This window comes from Clytia hemisphaerica, unplaced genomic scaffold (genome assembly GCF_902728285.1).
Source record: "Clytia hemisphaerica strain Z4C2 unplaced genomic scaffold, Clytia hemisphaerica genome assembly, whole genome shotgun sequence".
In the NCBI taxonomy this organism is placed as follows: domain Eukaryota; kingdom Metazoa; phylum Cnidaria; class Hydrozoa; order Leptothecata; family Clytiidae; genus Clytia; species Clytia hemisphaerica.
Genome location: NW_027103627.1, coordinates 817,664 through 838,991, shown reverse-complemented (window position 1 = coordinate 838,991; position 21,328 = coordinate 817,664). Strand labels below are relative to the sequence as shown.

General features: G+C 36.0%; 2 protein-coding genes across 2 annotated transcripts; both read left to right on the top strand.

Annotated features, from left to right (window-relative positions):
- The first annotated feature begins 315 nt into the window (after positions 1 to 315).
- LOC136802500 (uncharacterized) lies at positions 316 to 8,362 on the top strand. The gene is made up of 10 exons (XM_067059230.1): positions 316 to 696; positions 1,288 to 1,608; positions 2,101 to 2,229; positions 2,886 to 2,996; positions 3,413 to 3,485; positions 4,461 to 4,838; positions 5,339 to 5,553; positions 6,048 to 6,309; positions 6,779 to 7,231; positions 7,562 to 8,362. Exons 1-10 carry the CDS (start codon positions 418 to 420, stop codon positions 8,056 to 8,058), a joined length of 2,718 nt encoding a protein of 905 aa, XP_066915331.1. The 5' UTR covers positions 316 to 417; the 3' UTR covers positions 8,059 to 8,362.
- Positions 8,363 to 11,061: 2,699 nt separating this feature from the next.
- LOC136802514 (uncharacterized) lies at positions 11,062 to 20,092 on the top strand. Its single transcript, XM_067059253.1, has 9 exons — positions 11,062 to 11,441; positions 12,202 to 12,335; positions 12,742 to 12,931; positions 13,420 to 13,554; positions 14,310 to 14,461; positions 14,990 to 15,343; positions 15,827 to 16,056; positions 16,462 to 16,732; positions 19,067 to 20,092. Exons 1-6 carry the CDS (start codon positions 11,109 to 11,111, stop codon positions 15,021 to 15,023), a joined length of 978 nt encoding a protein of 325 aa, XP_066915354.1. The 5' UTR covers positions 11,062 to 11,108; the 3' UTR covers positions 15,024 to 15,343; positions 15,827 to 16,056; positions 16,462 to 16,732; positions 19,067 to 20,092.
- Positions 20,093 to 21,328: the final 1,236 nt, after the last annotated feature.

Below are 21,328 nucleotides of genomic sequence, written 5' to 3'. Positions count from 1 at the left end.
GCCTACGAATATTTGGAAAATAACCCAGTGCCGTACGACTTAAGCTGTTGTACAAACAACAATTTTGACCAAAATTTATAAGATAATTTATTGTTAATTACTAAATGATGACTGCATACTTGCTATGTTACTATCCACTCCATGTTATTTAATCACTTTCGGTCTTCATATACCCTAACTTAACCACGCAAACCTCTGAAAGGGTTGGTTCTTAATGACGCTGCAAAAACATACAAAAACGTCATAAATTGGTATTTTTCTATTGCCCACGTGCTTGGTTTTTATGACGAGTACATTTTAGTATAAATTCGAGTTAGTTTTACCTAGAATCGATACATCGATACAACAATCGAAAGATTTAGATACAGAAAGGAGGAAATAAGTAACTATCAAACGAACATTTCAAAAAAATATAACATGGCAAGCATAGCCATAACGGCTGTTTTACTACAGCTTTTAATCATCCGGGTATGGTGTATACCGGACCTGATCAAAAAGTCTCCGAATGGAGACTCGGAAGCACAATACGGTAAAAGTCTTTTCGATGATAGGAAATATAACGATAATGATCCGACAAAGGAGTTTGTTACAGATCAACTAAGTATATCAATTAAGAAAGCTGGTATCAATTGGAATGGTTTTAAATTTTTTGGCCTTGATTTCAATCAACCGGATCAAATTGGAGGCGATGTCAAGGTAAAAAGCATTCTTATCCATTTACGAAAACGCTTTTCTTGTTACTACCTTATTACACGAATATTACTAGGCAAGTATTCAACGGCCTTGAAATTAACACGCAAAAAATTAACACGAATTTTACTTGCTTTTTCAAGGACACCACGGCTGGTTTTAATTAAAGGGATTTTAATTAACACGAAATTTCTTAATTCGTGTTAATTACATGTCTACTCATTTCCATGTCTACTTATTTCCATGTAATAGGGTAATTCCATGCGCTTCCCTACTAACGGTTTTACGTACTCTGAACTTTATTTTCAAAACGCTTTTTATCTTTCCCTCACGGTACTTATTCGTTCTTGTACCCATTTTAAGCATTACTTTTAAGAGTCTCCTCCAGCTATTTTTCCATTGCATGAATTTAGTCTCTTGTTGATAACTCGAGCGCATGAAATACAAATTTATTTGGATGGGTAGGTGTTCTCTAGTCTCGAAAGTTAGGGGCAAATAAATGTGGCGACAACTGAGTTCAAGATTCGAGAATGGCTCTGCCGAATGAATGTACTGCAGTAAATCCATCTTAATTCTTTCTTTTGTATCTGATCTTAGATTCATTTTAATGGATTCCTTACATTTGGTTCTGAATCAACAAAAGAAGCCACAGCTGGAAAATGTATCCGTGTTGGATTTGAATCGAATTTCTTGGCTCCTTACTGGATGCGCTATTTCAAAGGATCAGTACGTGTGTTTGAGCTCGGCAAAACCGGTCATGCAAAGACAGATCGAGAAAATATCATAAAGGATCTCTTCAAAGCAGGGATTCTGGCCAACCCTAGCAAAAAGGCCACAAGTGAAGCGAGAATCATTGTTTTGACTTGGCTCAAAATGAGATCTAGTGGAACATATGATCCTTCCTTACAAAAATGGGGTGTAAGTTATTTATAAATGATAAGCTTATTCTGAGACTTTGGTTAGGTTACAGTGTTAAAACTTCTTCCATCTTAGGCGGATTTCCGTCTCAGTGAAGTATATAATATATCCGTCTCAAAATTAACATATTCCACCAATATTTTAAGGATATGTCCTAATTTGCAGCAATATTTTAAGGATATGTCCTAATTTGCAGCAAAATCCATTTTCCGTCTCAGACCAAAAAACTTTGCTTTGACAACTGGAGTTAAGAATAGATTTAGATTTTTAAGCCTCTCGCGATAAGACGTTAATAACCAAAAAATTCGTAAGTATTTTCTTATAAGGAAATTGACACCGAAATGATCTTCCAACAACGAGGACCTAAAGCTGAGAAACTTGACACCAAAATGATTTTCTAACGAGGACCTTAAGCTGCTATTGGACCGCATTGGTCTGATAGGTTATAGGTGTAGTCAATCTTATATAAACGCTTTTATCTTCTTTCTTTAGAAAGGATTCAAGAACACATTTCAAATGTTTGTCATTCTCCACGCAGGAGAGACATACATCAAATACTATTACCGATCGTTGGATACCAACAAGATTTTTGTCGGTGGGATAGTGCCTTGCTATGGAAGGGTAAGTTTATTTGCCATCTACACGTTTTTTATATAAGAACATCCAAAATTTTTGAAGCCTTCGGATGTTCTTAACTTTTTGAGATTTAAGCCTAAAAATGTTCTTAACATGTTCTTATTTTCACCATTTTGCAAGTATTTTTGCCCATTTCCTAAAAATTGGGTGTTCTAAGGTCTGCAAAGCCTTAATATGCTATTAACTTTTTGGCCATCGAAGCATTTTCCTAAGAAATTGGCTGTCCTCAAAGCCTTAAAATGTTCTAAACTTGTTCTTAATATTTTGGCCATCGAAGCCTTATGCTCTTATATGGTTTGTTCTTATAAAAGAACGTGTATTCTTTAAATGTTATACACACTATGAGAACAACGAGGCTCGAAATCTTCAAAAATAGGAAAAGTACAAGAACAATTCTGAGCCTGGAATTACTGAATTTCAATCAATTTAGGATAGTCAAAGTAGTAAAAATTTAGAATTATGCTTAAAATACCCCAATCTCACCTTATAAATTTCGTCTCTGACAAAAGCCCTGCTTTGACAACTTTAGAACCCTTTAGAAGCCCAGTGTCGATTTGCATTTAATTTTTCTTTTTTCTGAGTTCCCCGGTGGCACAGCTCCTCAGACTAAATTTGTAAACTGTTTTAAATAAATTTTTTAGATTGGTATTTCAAGATACAGGCAAAACGTAGATCCAAAATCTTGTAAACTGGAAAGGAACTCTTTCGGAATTGACAACTTATCTGGAAAATTGAATAAAATTCCGCAAAAGGTATTTTTCTTAAAGTGATTTTTACACGTTCTTTTTACGCATTAAAAAAGAACCCTTTATGTAATTTTGGGTCCGGGATGGTGCCCGACCTAGGTAGGTAGGCTATGTAATTTTATCGGATCATTTGAAATCGTGGATATTTTCTAAACTTATCGACAAATTCTCGCCTTATATTCACTTCGCTTTATTTTATCGTACATTAGTGTCCAGAGCCCATTCGCTTCAAGTGTGCAATAATCTTGTTCTTGCCTTCTTTTTCCCAACCCATGGTTCAATTTTAACATATTATATAGGTACCGCAGTTTCGGAGGAAAATAATTCACTGTATTAAAAAAAAAAAAGAAATGAAATGAATCTTATCCTTTAGGTACCTGAAGTCCCTAATTTCAGATATACAATCTTTTGTTCCTTAATAGATCGAATATTATTCAAATGAAGGGAACGATGGCGATATGGGAAGTTGGAGTTTCCGTGTCAGCCCAAAGCAATGTGAGTAAATAATGTAGATGTCTTCCAGTTTTGCTAAGATTGTGTAGTAAGTCTGCGACCGTAGTCGGAAGCGACCCGAAGGCTCCTCTTTTGATAGCTATCTACCCGAAGGTAGGGGAGGGCGGCGCTCTTTCTCACTGGATTGCTCCACTTACCCTTGATCCTTCTCTTAATTGCTGAGCATCAAGCAGAGATGCATTAAATATCATTTTGAGAATCTTTGGTATGACTTGGCTGGGGGTTGAACCCACAACCTTGCGAACCGTAGTGCAGTGGTAGAGCATCCGGCTACGGACTTAGCGGGAAATGAATAATTGTAGAAAAGATTCGAATTTGAAGAAGGGATTTTAGAATAGTTTTCTTTTGATACAAATCACGCAAATTGGCTAAACCTGAAAGACCTCTCTTTAGAATAGATCGCGTGCTCATACCAGAAGGATTTGAATGTGTTACTTTTAAAGTCGTTGCATTGATGTTTTCACATATACATACAGGGATATTTAGGGTCATTCAACTCAAGTGAACTCAAAACTGATTCACTTTTGGCGTTAATTTTAGTAGGTTTAATCAACTCGATGAGTTATTTGGGTCCTTGTTTCTGGTCTTTTCGCTATTTATATCCTTATAATTTCAAGTGTGACTTAAAAATTCAGACTGTTTTTTTTGGAGGGCTAATCAATCAGTTTAAAGGTTTTGTTTTTAAATAAGAGTGATATCGTTTGCTTACTCATCAATTTTAATTTAAAGCTACGAAAGAAGCTTTTTGCTATTGAATTTACACGGATTTTGCAAATTGGTGGGTTTAAGGAAGGACCCGGAATTTGAGCAATTTTTGTTTGTTTATTCAGCACAATTATACAATACATGAAGACCACTGTCCTGGTATGAAACATGTGCTTGATATGAAACAGAACACTTATGTAAAAATGAAATCTTTAAAATACATCTCATTATTTCTATACATTTCAACCTTAGGTAAGCAAAAGCTTGATGTTGGCGAGTACTGTACAAAACGTGACAAAACGCATTTCAAATGTGATTATCGACAAAAGGCGATTGGTTGTTTAGAAGTGGAAGAGGGCGGTGGGCGTTGTGTGTTAAAGAAGAGCCCGGGGAGAGGTAGACGGTCTCTCTCTTCAGCGCAAATACAAAAGAACGTTGACCGGTTTTGTGAGTTTCGTGACGATGGGGATTTCGTGTTTCCGTTGAAATGCCGTATTTACATCAACTGTTTTGAAGGGAAAGCATCGTTTGCGTCGTGTGCTGACGGGGAGCGTTTTCATCCTGAACTCAGGAAATGTGTAAAAGCTGCGGATGTTGATTGTGAAACACCTGGATTGAAAACACAAGAAGGTATTTGAAATTTTTTATAACTTAAGTTGCACTAGGATACAATAATGACATAAGATTCTAACCCAATAACCTTATTTTATCAGAATGTATTTGTGCGCCATTTAAATTACTTTGAATTGGTTGCCCTATAACTCGTGACAAGATTTCCGACTTTTTTGACTTGCTTCAAAATATAAAAGGGAACTCAGATAATACCAATAATATTCCATTTTCCAATTTTCCAAACAAGATTAAAGGTTTTGTTTTTAAATAAGAGTGATATCGTTTGCTTACTCATCAATTTTAATTCACAAGCTTTTTCACATTGGATTGACACGAATGTGGAGCAAGATTTGTCAAAAAGAGGGAAAGAAAAACATTTTTTTGCTTATATCAGCATAACATAACAATAGGTAGACACTGTCCTGGTATGAAATATGTCTGATATGAAACGGAAACACTTACGTAAAAATAAAACCTTTAAGCTGCTCTACTACTTTTCAATATTTTCCTTTTTGTAGTATTTCAAGTCAAGACCGAAATCAAACGTTCAAAGCTTCGAGAAATAATCCCCATAGTGCACAAATTTTACTCCGTCACTCTCGATATTAAACCTAAAACACCTGCTCGTGGTGGGTGGAATAGTGTTTTCCACGCTACTATCAAGTCAAGTTGGACATACTACGGTGATAGAACGCCCAGTATAGTTATGCACAAAGATACTACAAAGTTACAGGTAATTTGAATTTTTTACTAGTGATATTTTGTATGCCGTTTTTTAGGAACCTGCGATGAAATATAGACGTTATTGCCGCTGCAAATACGAGAGAGTATTTTGAACTAGAATTTTCACTTAAGTCCGCGTAATGGTTTAACATAGTCTTTTTGAAAGCTTTTTTTTTAAGATCATTTTTATAATTTTACACTCCTGATTATCTTTCAACACCACGAAACAACTATCTTTATTGGAATTATAGTAAAAGTTGCCTTTTTCGAGACAAATTTATAATCGCGTAACCTAGTATCAAGTGTAAAAAGTTATTCCGTCTAGGACGGGTTTCCGTCTCAGAGAAAAATAAAAGGTCACTAATAAATTCTGCGTATTTCACCAAAATTTCAAGAAAATGTGCTAATTTGCTGTGTAAGATTTATTCTATCTCAGAAAAAGACAAATAACCTTGCTTTGACCATGGAGTATTGCTTTTTACCATTGTGTTTTTTGATTTTCAGTTTTGTGGACCTCTCAACTATCCAAATCCAATTCTATGTCAAAGTCCTGCTCCACCAATACCTCTTAACAAATTTACCAAGATTAAGATCCAACAAATTCCCAACGGAGATGATTCCAAATTCATTGTTTACATCAATGGAAAAACTGTTTGGACAGCTACACCAAACTATCCAACCATGTTTTCGAACGTGAAAGTTTATGAAGGGGATCCATATTTCCCTGCTGCTAACATTGAAACCAAGAACTATAAATTTCAATCAGGTAACTAACTCTCTAGTTTTTGGGTGTGCTTCCAGCACGTGTCGAAAATTCTAATTTTTTTTAATGGTGAATAATGCCTACGAAAGGTTGAAATTTCCTTATTTCCCTGCTGCTAACATTGAAACCAAGAATTATAAGTTTCAATCAGGTAACTCTCTGTTTTTTGGTGTGTCTCCAGCACGTGTAAATTTCAGTCAGGTAATTCTAACTTCTGAGAAACTGAACTTCAACTTTTGTTCAAACAAGTCAAATAACTACAAAAAAAGGATTTCTATAGGAAAGTTTTTTATTTCATTCCAAAAGACTTCATTCAGATGTTATAATAATATTAAGCCGCCGTTTCAAACCAATAATTTTTTGTCCGCTTAGTTTTAGTTTAATAGAGATCTAAAAAGAGTGTTCTCTAGTATACGGTAAAAAAAATAATATTGAACACTATTCTTTAAACTTCTACAATTCTTCATCTTAGGGATCACTGCAGGTCACGTCCTTGAAACTGTCAAGAAACTGCAAAACATGTGGACACTCAAACTCGCCATCATTCCCGTCAAAACACAAAACGGTGACACAAGCATTCTCCACGCTACACCTTACTTCGATAGCCGTACAGTGGGAGAACTAAAAATCGATTTCCTTGATAAAACAACCAGGCTTCGTATCTGTGTACCGTCGCTCTCGACATCTTATACACCCTACTGCATCACATTCCCACGCTCCTTACCACTAAGCAAGTTGGCAAAGATCCAGATTCGCCGTCGACCAGCAGTCTCTGGAACTGACTACATTATCCATTTGAACAGGGAACAGAAATACAAGTTTAACGATCCAACACCAAATAAAGTTGATGATGTAAATATGTATCTCTCTGATCCTTTCATGGCGCCCGCTAATGCTGTTCTGGAAGCATACCAATTCAATAATGGTAAGTATAAGAGGATGACCCTTCAAGAATTGTGGAGACTCTAAGTTTAACTTGAATCTCTATAACTGGAATGTTCTTAACTCGAACAGGTTTTATTGTCCATTAAGTTAACAATGCCTTCAATAAACCTTATTCCTTACTCGAAATTTCCTTAACTTGATATACTTGCTCCTTGCGAGCTCCGTAAGTGAATACCTGAGTTGTTTTTTCGTTTTTTTTTGGAAAAAAATATTTTTTGGGAACGAGATTTTTACTGCTATGAGATATTGAGCAATCCTTCACTTATAAATCCGTTTAAATCTTTACATTGTTGTCAACTTCTCTCTCCAGGCGTTCAGAAAGGTCACGTCATAGATGAAAAATCCAGTCTCGGCCCAGCCTGGAAACTCAATCTTAAGATCACCATAACCAACACACAGCATACGGGCTGGATCAACATTCTACACGCTGTCAACAATGGTGTCTCAAGTGATTTATTGTTTTATGTTTTCATTCAACCGAGAACAACACGCCCATACATCTGTACCGCCCTCAAACAAGGTGGCGCCAACCTATGTACATCCACGTCATCGCTATCCTTGAATAGACCAACTTTGATTGAAATAGATCATTTTCAATCTTCTGGGAAATATTACTATCAGATGACTGTTGGTGGACAAGCAGTGTATTTGGATGCGAGCAAAAGGCGACCAAAACCCATTCTGAATGCAAATCCAAGGACATTTGAAAACGTGGTTGTTTATGCGTCAAGCCCTTACTATAACGAACCTTCTGGCAATGTCGAAATTAATGGATATAGTTTAGTGCAAAACGTAGATCGGTTTTAATCGGATTAATTTTCGTGAACCAAAACAAAAAAAGAAATTTTCTGGATTTATTTTCGCGAATTGGCATTAAGAAAAATTCGAATCAGTCGAAATAACGAAACTGGCCCCGAAAACGCCCAAATGAGCACGAAAATAAGTGCGATTAAAGTAGAACATTTTAACCAATATTCGAACCAGAGTTGTACTTTCTCTTTATATTTTCTTATGTATATGTTTCTTATGTATCTTTTTGCATTTATATAGTAGAATTGTGCATCAAAAATTTCAATTTTGTAACTTGGATTTTCGGAAAGTAAAATGGTCCTTAAATAATCTGGAAGTGCCATAATTTTATGCTCCGAAAAATCTTGCCAAATAGAAACCATCTGTAAACATTCAAAATTTGATAAAATGAATTTAGGGACTTTTTGGTGAAAAGACTATAAGTCAAAGGAAAATGTTTCAAGGAAAGAAATATTTGTTCTCTGCTATTTTTCGCGTGAAATTCCAATTTTCGTATTGAATCGCGAAAGTTTTTCGCGAAAAAATTTTTCCGTTAAATTCGCGAAAAAACTTCGGGAATTCGCGTGATTTTTCGCTCGCGAAATTTCTGCTCGCGAAAGTATTTCACGTCTAAAGTGGGAATATTAAATCAAAAAAAGATCAATTTTTTGCTTAACGTTTTGTTAAAAAGTGGTCCAAAATGTGTAAGTTTTTCGGTCTATAATTTGGAGATTATTGTAATTAAAAATTATGCCCGTATTCTAAACGCATTTGAAAATTGATAAGTACCCGCGAAAAGTTTATCGGTGGACCAAGAACACGCGAATATTGTATTAGGAAAATGGTATGCAGACCAAATAAACTGTTGTATTTTCGAAAATTTAACAAGCAGGGGGGCGTTTATTTGGAACCTAAGAGTATATTTTATCTGATATTCCGACGGCAGATTAGCGGTCGCCCACGCTAAAGCGCTAAAGGAGCATGTCAATTTCCTATTAGAGAGGAATGATAGTCGACCTTTGATTTGCCGCATCCACAGTCGGGCTCAACGATCCTTGCAAGTTAGCCTAGAAACCTAGAAATATTTCGGTTAGACCCTACAGTCCCCGAAAACGAGGGCTTGGGTTCAGTCCTCCTCTCTACAAATCCTTGACGCGGTCAGTAATCTATTTTTAGATTTAATTAATTTTCCAGACCTTGGGAGCTTTAGCGTGTCGGAAGAAAATTTCTACATCAAGGGCCAGATAAAGTGCAAATAAATTATTATGTCTACTTTTCTTTTTTGATTGGATTAGATTTGATTGGAGTGTGCTGTGATCAGAAATACATGGAGGAAACAAGTCAATGGGTTGCTTGGGAGAATCGTACACCATTGCATAATTTGGATGGAAAGTAAGTGCTATCTTTAGACTGATAGGTTATCACAATTGAAAATTTCACCCAGGTTCATCTTTAATCAGGCATATTAATCAATCAAATATACTTTAGGCGTACAAATTTTCGCGAGCAGAAACTTTCGCGATTTTCGCGAATTTTGGCCCTTTTCCCGAAAGTAAATGTCTTTAAAAATTCTAGGAAAGGCCATTCGCAAAAGTTTATGCTCGCGAAAAATCCTTGACAAAAGAAAAAATCTGTAAAACTTCAAACTTTGAAAAGTAATTTTGCCTGGAAACCCAAAATATTTTAAATCACGCCAAAACTGTAGGTTTTTAGACTTGGTAACATTCGAATTCCGAGCTTGGAGAGGGCTCACTAAAGGTAATAAGTAGACAACTGTAGGTGCGGTCGTTCAGGGTGTGTTTTCAGTCTTCCCAAAGTGCACTGTAACGGTCTTGTTGAGAGAAAATGCACTGTAAGGGGTCAGAATCGTTTTTTGAACAAAATTTAGAAAATATTTAAAATTTGGCAATTTTGCCCAAAAATAAACAAAAACTTTCAAGAAAATACAGTCAGACATTTCATGACCAATCTTTTGGTTTGGAATTTTTCCTGGCCCAGACCAGGTCAGCAAATGCAATGAAGAGTCAATATAAATGTGGAATTATGAAATGGCGTAAATGCTAAATTTTGATTGCGTGAATGCGTGAAATGGGCTATTTTGTGCGTGAATACGTGAATTTTCCCTTTTTTCCACACGATTATGTGCAGTTTTCCCGTTTTTCCAATGTTTCCCCCAATTTTTCCCGAAAACTTTCCGATTTTCTTAAGAATCGGGTTATTGCGTGAAACTTGAGGAAAATTTGAGTGAATGCGTGAATTTTGAAAAAAAATCGTTCGCTGTTGGGCCTTTATCATCAAACTCATATAACAGTATTTACATAGATTTTAAACGAATCCAGTCTAGCATTTTCAATATGAAAAATTATATTCTCTACTTGGTGATGTTTTCACAGGGCTGGTGTGTAGATTAAACACCAATTACTTTGCACGTTTGTTTATAAGAATAAACTATATAAGAACATATAAGGCTTCGACGGCCAAATTGTTAATAACAAGTTAAGAACATTTTAAGGCTTTATGGACTCAAAAACACTCGATTTCTTTGAAGAATGGGTAAAAATGGTCAAAAATTGGTGAAAATAAAAACATGTTAAGAAGATTTATTGGCTGGAAACCCAAAAAGCTAAAAACATTCAAAGGCTTCAAAAATTTTGGATGTTCTTATAAAAAAACGTGTTTTCTTTGAATTTTCTCTTTTCTCCATCTCTAAACGAGTTTTAAAAATGTTGCCTTGGTTTATGATTGGCTCGTTAGCGTTTATGTAATACGTTCGTTGAGGAGGGAGATTAAATGATGGAAATTAAGTCTCCTCTCCCACTCATTGACGTCCGTTTTATAAGAGCCAGCAAATTTTTGACTGAGTCTGTGAAATTGTTCTTAAATTTTTATTGTTCTGAACAATAGAGCTATTGTTTTGAGGGCCTAAATCTGAGGCTGGTGTTCTTATTTATTTATTTGTTCTTAGAAATAAAAATTGGTATATATATAAATTGGCACAATGATAGTAAACAAAAAAACTAGTACTGTGGAGTGATGAAGAGAGAGAGCATCGTCAGTTAAAGGATACAATGGAAATTTTTTGTTGGAAACCCTCTGTTTTCTTTTTATACATCTTCTACTTAATATTTGTCGGGCAAGTTACCACTGTTCCCGATCTAGTGAAGAAAAATCAAAATGGTAGTGATATTGACCAGTTTGGCGTTACCATCTTTAACATCACTAATGACAACGCCGATCCAGTTTGCGGGGATGTTTTGACACTTGATGGCAAAAATTATATGGAAAATTCATGCGCAAAGTATTTAACAAACATTGATGGTATAAACATGATATCAGATTTCAAATTTTTTGGGAGACCTTTTGATCAGTCTGACGGTACGACTAATAGCGGCCAAGCCAAGGTAAGACGTAAAATAAGTTTTTATTTTCTAGCAGCTTCTTTACAAGTGCTAATTATAGGGGTTAGAAAAAAAGCTGCCGAAGAAAGGTGCTTTGACTATAGTCAGAAAATTTCTTAAGGGATTTGAAGATGAAACTTTTGTTTTGGTTTCCTTGACACTTTTAACAAAAAATTGCCTTTGCAAGTTGTTTGGTAATTTATTCTGTCAATAGTAATTAAGAATTTAATTACAAAAATGACGTTGTGAACTTTAGAAAAACGTCAATAGAATGTTCTACTACCATCTTAAAACAAAAATATGGTAATATTTCAATGGGTATCTAACTTTTTTTCGTTCGAATTCTTTTTAATTTTTTTGGGGAAATTTTTCTAAATCGATGAAAATTTGGTCCTCAAAGTTGAAATACTTTTCATTGCGATTTTTAAATTTTCAGATTCAGGAATAGTTTGGCCTAACAGAAAATGTATAACATACCATAGTTTTTGTTGGCTACATCAGTATATTCACTATGGTCAGAGCCCTTAAATCTAGAAGGGAAGAAAAATTGTCATTTATATATTCCATATTTCTTTTTCATCATAAACGTGGAGCGATTTAGTTGATTATAAAAGGGGCGATACTTCTGAACTTTTGCCATATACATAGAGCAAAGGAGAAAAAAATGAGAGAATGTCTTGAGAATTATTTTTCTGATAATGTCAGCATTTTTTTGTGAAAATTTTATCTATAATGAACTCTTACACATTATATACCACTATAGATACATTTCAATGGGTTCTTGTCATTTGGTACATATTCACAAAACATTGCAAACAAACAAGCCTGTTTTCACTGGGATAAATCACCATCACCTTCAAAATACCTTTATAATTTTCTGGCACCCTATTGGATGAGGTGAGATTTTATCTTATTTGTTTGTAATTATTTATGTAGACCAAATCTCCTTCGTGAGAGGAATTCTCGCCAAGATCAAAGTTGCATATATTTTTTTACAAGCAGCCAAGTCCCTAAGGGCCGGCTAAACAACCGGCAATTGACCAACTTACTTAGCAACCCTGGATCCTTAGATTTTATGTAATTTGAATCGACAAACTGACCCGGGAAAAAATTTATAAGTCTCTTTAAACGAGGCCAAAAATAGTTACAAATTGGCAAAATGGACCCACTGCAGCATGTACAATATTTGGATGAATATATTTTTTTAAAGACAATGTATTAAAATATGCTGAAAGCTTTTGGAACAGACTTTTTTGGAATTCAGACTTTTGGTGACAATATGTCTTAATTCTTTATTAACAAGGTATTTTGAAGGCTCAGTCCATTTCTTCGAATTATCAGAAACAGACCATAGCAACGATTGGGAGACCATCTTTGCAGATTTGCAACAAACTGGATTCAATCTTGATACAAACTCGGCGAAGGAAAGAATTTTAGTTTTTACATGGCTTCGGATGTCTTCGGATGGTACGAAAAATGGAAATGTTTTCGAGGTAAGCGTCCGGTTTTTGATAGGCCTTATTCATGAACAGAAAAGTTGATATAAGTTAACTCAATTCAAGTGTTGAAAGGCTAATTTTCATGGAACTGTATCACTCTGGGTTTGATGTTTCTTTCATTTTGAGTGCAGGAAACCTCAAAGTTGGACAATAAACAATCATGTTTATCGATCGTACGTTCGACAAAAAATTAATTAAGAAACAGGCCCAGATACAACAAAATGCATAATTAGTAATTAGATTTATATCAGCCCTAGAGACAGTTTCATAAGCCCGGAGGGTGAGTAAGGTAAGTAATGGCGGGTGAAAAGCAAGTTTCGATATTTGACGTACGGCATTATGTTGGCTTTGCTTATACGGGTATTTTGGTGTTTTTCCCGTACAGGGCAAAGTAGACACAACGACATGCACGGGCAGCCCTGCAACCGTAGCCGTAGAATATCTCCGATACATAATCTCGCTATTTGTTTATACTTCTACAGGAAAAACTGATGAACACATTCCAATTGTACTTGATCTTACATGGCGGTGTAACATACGCACAATTCTACTACAGAGCTTTAGATACCAATCATTTAGTTATCGATGATGATGTTGGGACAACTTGTTATGGGCAGGTAAGATTTAAGTCACTCCAAAGTAGCTCTGATGAAGGCAGTTACACATAATTTTTAAGGATTACAATAATCGAAATGAGCCTCATGATTCTTGTTTACACTGTAGATGAAAGAACGGAAAACTGAGTCTTTTTAACTAAAGAAAATAATCGAAGTTTTTGGGGCTGGACATTAGTAGTAAAAGTTCTTAATGCTTTTTTAAATCTTAGCCTTTTTATAATCTTAGTATTTCTTATAAAAAAAATTCTTCTTAAAACGATGTGATGAAACGCGATTGTCATCCGTTTCTTTCACGAAATTTTGATCGTTAATGGAACTTTCGTACGACCATGTTCTTTTTCATCGCTCCCGGATGAAAAGAACGTGAAAAAGCGTTCCCATTCCGATGAAAATTAAACGTTTTGCTGGCGATTTTTTTGACGCGACGTTCACACCGTCTCACTAAAAACCGGGATTTCTCATCTCGTTTCTTGATGAGTTCCACTTTGACGATTTTTGAAAAAGAGAAGCCTTTCAAGTGCTTTGACGCAAGTTCGATTATTTTACTACTGCAGGAGCTTCGAAAGTTAAAAGTGACGTCAAAAATCGAATGTTTTGGGCAAAAAAGTTGCAAAGTGGAATAGACTAATGCGTCAAAAAAACGCGGGTGACGTCTAGTATAGGCTTAGTGTTTCGGAACCGTTTCGTTTTTGAGTGAAACGGAGCGTAGCGTGTGAACGTGGTCTTATTTCAAGCACATTGAATGTAATTTTTAGGTTGGAATAGCAAGAGATCTAAAAAATCTTTTTGGGACAGAAAGTGTAGGATACCGGCTTGGAAGATTACCACAAGTTGCTGAATATTATTCGAATGTTAACAACAATGATGTTGGGAGCTGGGTAATATATTGTCTTTGCAGCAACTCAAAGTTAGTAATTGAATATAACCCCCTCTTCTATTGTAAAGTTTCTCTGAAAACGATAAGGCAAAATAATTCAATTCAAGTAATTTTGAACTGTATGCTGCGAGAACTATTTGCCCCAAGGGACGTAACTTATCTGTGAAAGAAGACCTCCCGGTGCTCATGAAAGATCGGTCTTTAAAAGCACTGGGAGGTCTTCTTTAAGGTAGCCCAGACCTCTTAGAGGGGGTCAGGAATTGTCTTTGTTGGTGTACCATGACAATTGACAATTAAAATATATTTGAGTTCCATAGAGCTGTATAAAGACCCGTCAAAAATATTGTTCCCAAGGGAGCGCTATTACTGAAACTTGAAAATATCCATAGTTCCAAAAGGGTTTGATTCTGAAGTTTCCGAGATGGCAGTGGGGAATTTAAGCTAGAAAAAAATTGTCTGACATTTATTACCAGTACTGACAAAAAACTTTCCGTAGAAAACATTACGCGTTATGAATATCTAAACAATCTGTTGCCAAACATTTGATGTGTTTTTTAGTGTATCAAGAGCAAGAGAGGGAAGACTATTGTGAGAATGTGGGTGAAAACATCAAATGTGAATGGAGAATGGCTGCTATCCAAACTATCGAAGCAACTGCCAGTGCACCCATCAAAAATACACCCATCAATACCCAGGTGGGGATATCTTTACCCCGTCGTTCAGATAGGTTCTGCGAATACCGTGACGATGGCAAATTCGTATTCCCTTTGGATTGTAGGGGTTATTTTATTTGTGATGGTGGGAAAGTCTCATTTGCTTCATGTCCTGAAGGTGAACATTTTCATCCGAAACTTCGAAGGTGTGTTGACGAGAAGCAAAGTTCATGTTTTTCAAAGATGCCGGTCCAATCAGGTATTACCGAGTTTATGTATGTGTGTTTTTTTCTGCGACAGAGATCGTTAGTTTTTCATTTGTCTACATCCTGACTCATTGAGGACGACGGTAATTCAGCACTTTTACCATCCTCGATTTTGCGGGTCAGAACTGCGGGTTCTTCCAAATCACTTCAGTCACTTGACCGTCCACAAAAGTGAAAATATATAACTCGCTATTATAGTATCTAAACTCGCTATTATGGTAAATTAGCCCTTTTTATAATTACTGTCATATGTAATAATATGGGTTCGAAAATGAAAATGCTGTATGATTTTATGAAAGGTTCTTTCCATAACTAGATTGGCATTGTGCTTATAAAATATTGATGGACCGATATGATTATTGTTTTTGTAAGAACTAATTTATTTTCTGGACGAAGTTACAAGTATTATTTCATTTTCTGTGCAAGGTTAAGATTATGTAGTATTGAATGCATGTATATACTCATTTACTCAATAGATATGGTGGTTACATATTTGCCAACAGCAAAAAATTATAAGCCGCGAGACGTGATAAAAACGTTGCACAAACTATGGACGGTCAATATTCATCTCAAACCTCGTGGCATTTCAACATTTAGAGGCTACACAAGTGCTTTTTACGCAGTTGCTCCCATGGAAGGAGTTTTTCGGAGTGTGAAATATCGAACGCCAAGTATTCTTTTTGAAAGCGGTACAACTAGATTACAGGTATATTACCCTTCCCCATGGCGTTCAAAATTCAAGACCTAAAAAGCTTTGACGGAAAAGTGGGTGTGAATGTTAGGTTTTTTGAAAACAAATTGACGTCAACACTGCAATGACATCATTAATTAGGTCCACCGGATTTTGACGTCAAAGCACGCTTGCTAGGCCAAAACGATTTTTTTCTGAATTGTTTGCGTTTATTTCCACGGCTTTTGGTCTAGATTTGAAAATCTTGGATGGGAAATGAAGCCAGGAATACACAAGAAGCGATGATAGACTTGCTTGAGTTACATGTCAAAGTGAATTATGAGAAATCAATGTTTTCTAATATCCACCTATTATTATACTAGCAGAAAGGTTTGTGATTAAGTATTTCAACCCCGCAACTTTCTTTAAATTCGTTTTTAGGTTTGCGGAGTCTTGAACTATCCGAGCCCATCCACCTGTCAAACAATATCAACACCACTACCTCTCAACAAATTCACCAGAGTACAAATTCAACAAATCCCAAATGGAGCTGACTCTAAATTCATCGTCAAATACAATAGGACAACCATGTGGATCGGGAAGCCGACAAATTTGCGAGCATTTCACAATGTTCTTGTCTATCATTGGGACAATAGTGATTCAGGAATAAGACCTGCTAATGCTGAAACTAAACGTTGCAAGTTTTACTCTGGTATGTAAATATTCACGCTTTTTTATACGATTATATTTTAGCGACCGTAGTGCAGTGGTAGAGCATCCTGCTACGGTGCGCAAGGTTGTGGGTTCAACCCTCAGCCGGGTCATACCAAAGATTTCTAAAATGGTACTTGATGTCTCCCTGCTTGATGCTCAGCAATTAAGAGAAGGATCAAGGGTAAATGGAGCAATCCAGGCAGAAAAAGTGGCGCCCTCCCCTACCTTCGGGTAGATAGCTATCGAAAGAGGAGCCTTCGGGTCGCCTCCGACTGCGGTCGCAGACTTACTTTACTTTATACGAATACTCATGATGAAATTGGCCGAAAAATTAAGAATATGATAAGAATATCACCATCATGAAATTTAGCAACAGAACCTAAGACTGTCATTTTTTAGAGCAATTTTAACTGTAAATTACTCCCCAGTAAGGATCAAAACCTTTCATAAAACTGCCATTTTATGCTTCACGTGTGTATTACATGTTAAATTCAAGTATGATTTCGATCCTAGCCTAAGAATACCGTAAGAATATTTTGGGATGATTTTCCCCAAAAAGTTAAGAATATCCATCATGAAATGAATAAACACCATTCTTATGGAAAAAGCGTGTAATAGATCACTGACCTTTATATATCCCTGGTGGGCAAAAAAAGAGTATGTGAAGAATTTTATAGACAATGAATGAAATGTCTCAAAATAAAAAGCTAATGACAGACTAATTTTTGTGGTTTAAGTATCACATGAGAAATATCTAGTGAAAGTGCTTATGAAACGAGGTTTTCCATGCGCAACTAAAAAAGATATAAATTTCATGGCTAACTATTTGGATTAAAAAAGGCTCGTATATTAGAAGGCAGACGATCAGACAAACTTGAGCAAAGTCGTATTTCATTCTAATTTCCTCCAAGTAACGATCAAACAATGTTTTTCACTACACAGTACACTACACTTAAGGCTTGGGACACGAGAAGTTTTTTTCGCGTTGGTGCAATGCAACATGCTCAATCCCACCAACATAAAACGCTTTCTCGTGTCTCCACCCCATTTTTCTTCTTAATAATATTTGTGCTTCTCTCACCGGGGGGGGGGGGGGGGGGGCACTCGATTTCGAAACGACGGTACGTGCCGTGCAAAATCTGCTTTTCAAAATCGTACCCTTACAGTGCAGTTCAATATGGCTGAAAAGGTACCATTTCAGTGCATTTTCTCTTACGATTTACCCAACCCATATAGTGCACTATATTTCTCAGCTGTAAATCTGCGTGAAAGAAGAAGCTTGGGAAACTTTCTGAGAAAAACTTATTCTTGTCAGCTGTAATTATCAGACAATAGAAACTTTTTCAAACAAACGAGAAGTAAAAACCATTCTTTTTAACAATTATTTTGAATTTGTTTTAAAATTCGACCCTTGCAGTGTAATCTCACAGAAACACACCCTTACAGTGCATTTTGGGATGCTGAAAAACCCAACCCTTAAGCGCGGTACATGACGTAGGCCAGATCATATGAGCCCCCCCCCCCCTCCCCGGGTTCTCTCACTTTTGTCCCTGGGACAAAATCAGCGTGTCTTTTGGGTATCTCCCTCACTCTTTGTCCCATGAAACAAAAAAAGAAACCATAGGACACGCACTTTTTTCTTAAGTTGGTGGGATGCAGCATGTTGCGTTGCACCAACGCGAAAAAAACTTTTCGTGTCCCCAAGCCTTTATACAAACGCCTGATTGCAAACAAACTTCGTTGCGGCTCGTTTTATCGCATCCAATCAGATTGCAGTATTTTCTCTCACAATAACAAAGAGAAAAAGTTTGCCATTTTGAATTGCTCTTGGGAATAGAAGATTGTTATTTTGCCTTTGATAACAAAATATTTTTATTGCTTTGGGAATACGAAAAGTCTTCGGCAAAGGCGATCATGTTTTTACCGAGTTTGTTTGCAACTAAGCTAATAGTATAGATATTTTTAAAGTCAAAATTATACTATTTACTTAAAACCTTGGCTATACAATTTTAGTCTGTACAGACCATATTTCTTGCCCAACCTGTAGTTCAGCCCGTCTCCATATTTTCCCTGCAATAATCAAGTCTTTTTTTAAGTTCTTTTAGGTCTTCTAGAAATTAACTAAAGGGGCAGAAAGATAAGCGAGGTTGGGTTACTTTAATAATAAGATATTTACTTTTAAGATTTTCATTAAAAGAAACAGTACTTTTTCTTAACCTACGCTGTGAGCTGGGGTCCTAGTGGGTCTGTGACACAGGGGTGTATTAGAAAAATGAGTATATGTTACGTAAAATTTGTACAAGTTCAATTTAATTGCTTTTCCATTTTGTAGGAATCACTCAAGGTCACCTTATTGAAACTATTAAGAAACTATATAACACATGGACACTCCAAATCACCTTGCTCCCTCTTGGTATACGAGATAGTGACTCAAACATACTTCACGTCACGCAATACTTAAACAGCGCGAGGGAAGGATTGTTGAAGTTGGATTTTATGGACGGCACTAGCCATTTGAGAATCTGTTCGCCTTCCATTACGTCAAAATCGTCAAATGGTTGTATCATACTGTTTCGTCCGTTGGAAATCAATAAGTTGGTCACAATAACGATTCAAAGAAGACAAACAACAAAAGGCGGATATGATTTAGTGATTACCCTTACTGGGTCACAGTTTTTTTCGATCAGATTCAATGATGCTGTATCTCGAGTATTGGAAGATGTCAATGTATACGTGTCTGATTCGTGGATGCCATCTGCAAATGCTGTACTGGATGCCTATCAATTTAGCACGAAAATAAAATGATTTAACCACCTGCAAATATCTTCATTGACCTTGAGGGGATTAATTTTCGCGAGGACTTATATTTTCACGAGGCAAATTTTTTTCAAAAATTATTTGATTTTCGCGGGACTTATTTTCGGTACATTACTACTATTATTACTACGTTTCGCGAGTTTTTTTTCGAAAACTCGAACCTGAAGACTAAAAGATCGAACAGTAGACTCATAGAAAACTTCGAAACATTTGAGATTTTGTCAAAAAATAAAAACTGTTGTGCTTCTTTCAAACACAAATGATTCTTTTTCAAAAATTATTAAATTCTTGCGGGGCTTATTTTTGCGAAGACGGGAATTGAAAATTTTCGTGAGACTTATATTCGTGAATCTTTAGCATTTCCGAGCCTGTTTTCAAATTTGTGTATGCTTATTAAAAAAAACATGTATACCTTAATTCGCGCCTTCGCGCACCCCATAAAATAGGATATTCTCGCGCCCATTAATTTTCGCGCATCTTGTGTAAATTTCTGATTTTATTTTTGAGTGTTTTTGGTGAAAAATATACGTAAAGAAGACACAAAAAGGCATGAAATCAGAAGTTTTACTCACCTTTACACATTTTAACCAGATCTTACAACCTAGGACCCGGTTGTTCGAAAGTGTAATGGCGGCAGACTAGAATAACTTTTTATTAAATCTCGATTACTGCCGATTAGCACATGACTGTCGGTTGTCCGAAAAATAATAGGCTTAAATCTTGATTAAATCCTGACTAAAAAGGCCAAATTTTAATTCTGCTCTGGCCCAGTATAAGCGAGGTTTAAGAAGCTTTTTTTTTGCGCGAAAATTAGTGACATTAAGAGTATGAGATTTGCTGCAATCATACCGATATTAAGAATAAGTATTTTTTTTTACAAATGATAAGAAAGAAGAAATTTACTTCTACAGTCCTCTGTGTCAAATTTGGCACACACAAGGAGAATTCCCTCAAAATTTTGAAACCGCTAGTGAAGTACGGTTGAAAAGTACAGGCGCCGCGGCTCGACATTTTAAGTGGTCGGGCCACATAATATAGTGTCTAAGGCGGCGCCACCATGGTTGGCGCCGACGGGCTAGAAAATTTTGCGAATTTCACTCCTCTAGATTGGCTAAAACAGCCCCTTTTCTTGAAGAAGATAAAGCTCATAAAGCGCTTGAATATCATGCGCAAGGTAATGTTTTTATCTTGCAAGAAAGCAAAAAAATGGAAAAAAAGAAAATAGAAATACAAACAAAGAGAGAAATATAAACAATTAGATTAGATTTAGGCGTGAACGTCATAGTTCAATTTATTTTTCTAACTGACTTTTCAAAACATTTGAAAAATTAATTTTTTACTTCAAAAATAATTCTTTACTCTGAAAAAAAGTGGTCGGGCCATGGCCCGACCGGCCCTACCGCTGCCGCGGCGCCTGAAGTAGAGTTTAAACTCTGATTTAATAAGACTTAAGACTTACGACTTAAGGATCTCAGGAACTAAAAGTTAGAAAATGATCCAATAAGGCTGACAATATAGCCTGGAAGCTACTTATCCATATCCAAAGAAACAAAGTGGAAGTACTGAAATCCTGATTCTCGATTCTCTTTAAATTCTGAAAAACGTTGAAATACCCAATATATTGTCAATATATTTCGGCACCGATTGTGGATTTGAAAAATGCCGATATGTTTGATGTAGGTTTCGATACGATTGACAATTAACTAGACAATCATCAAAAACGTACATCAAAAGTCTTTTATATTTTCCTTGAAATGCGTATACTAGTTTTTTGACG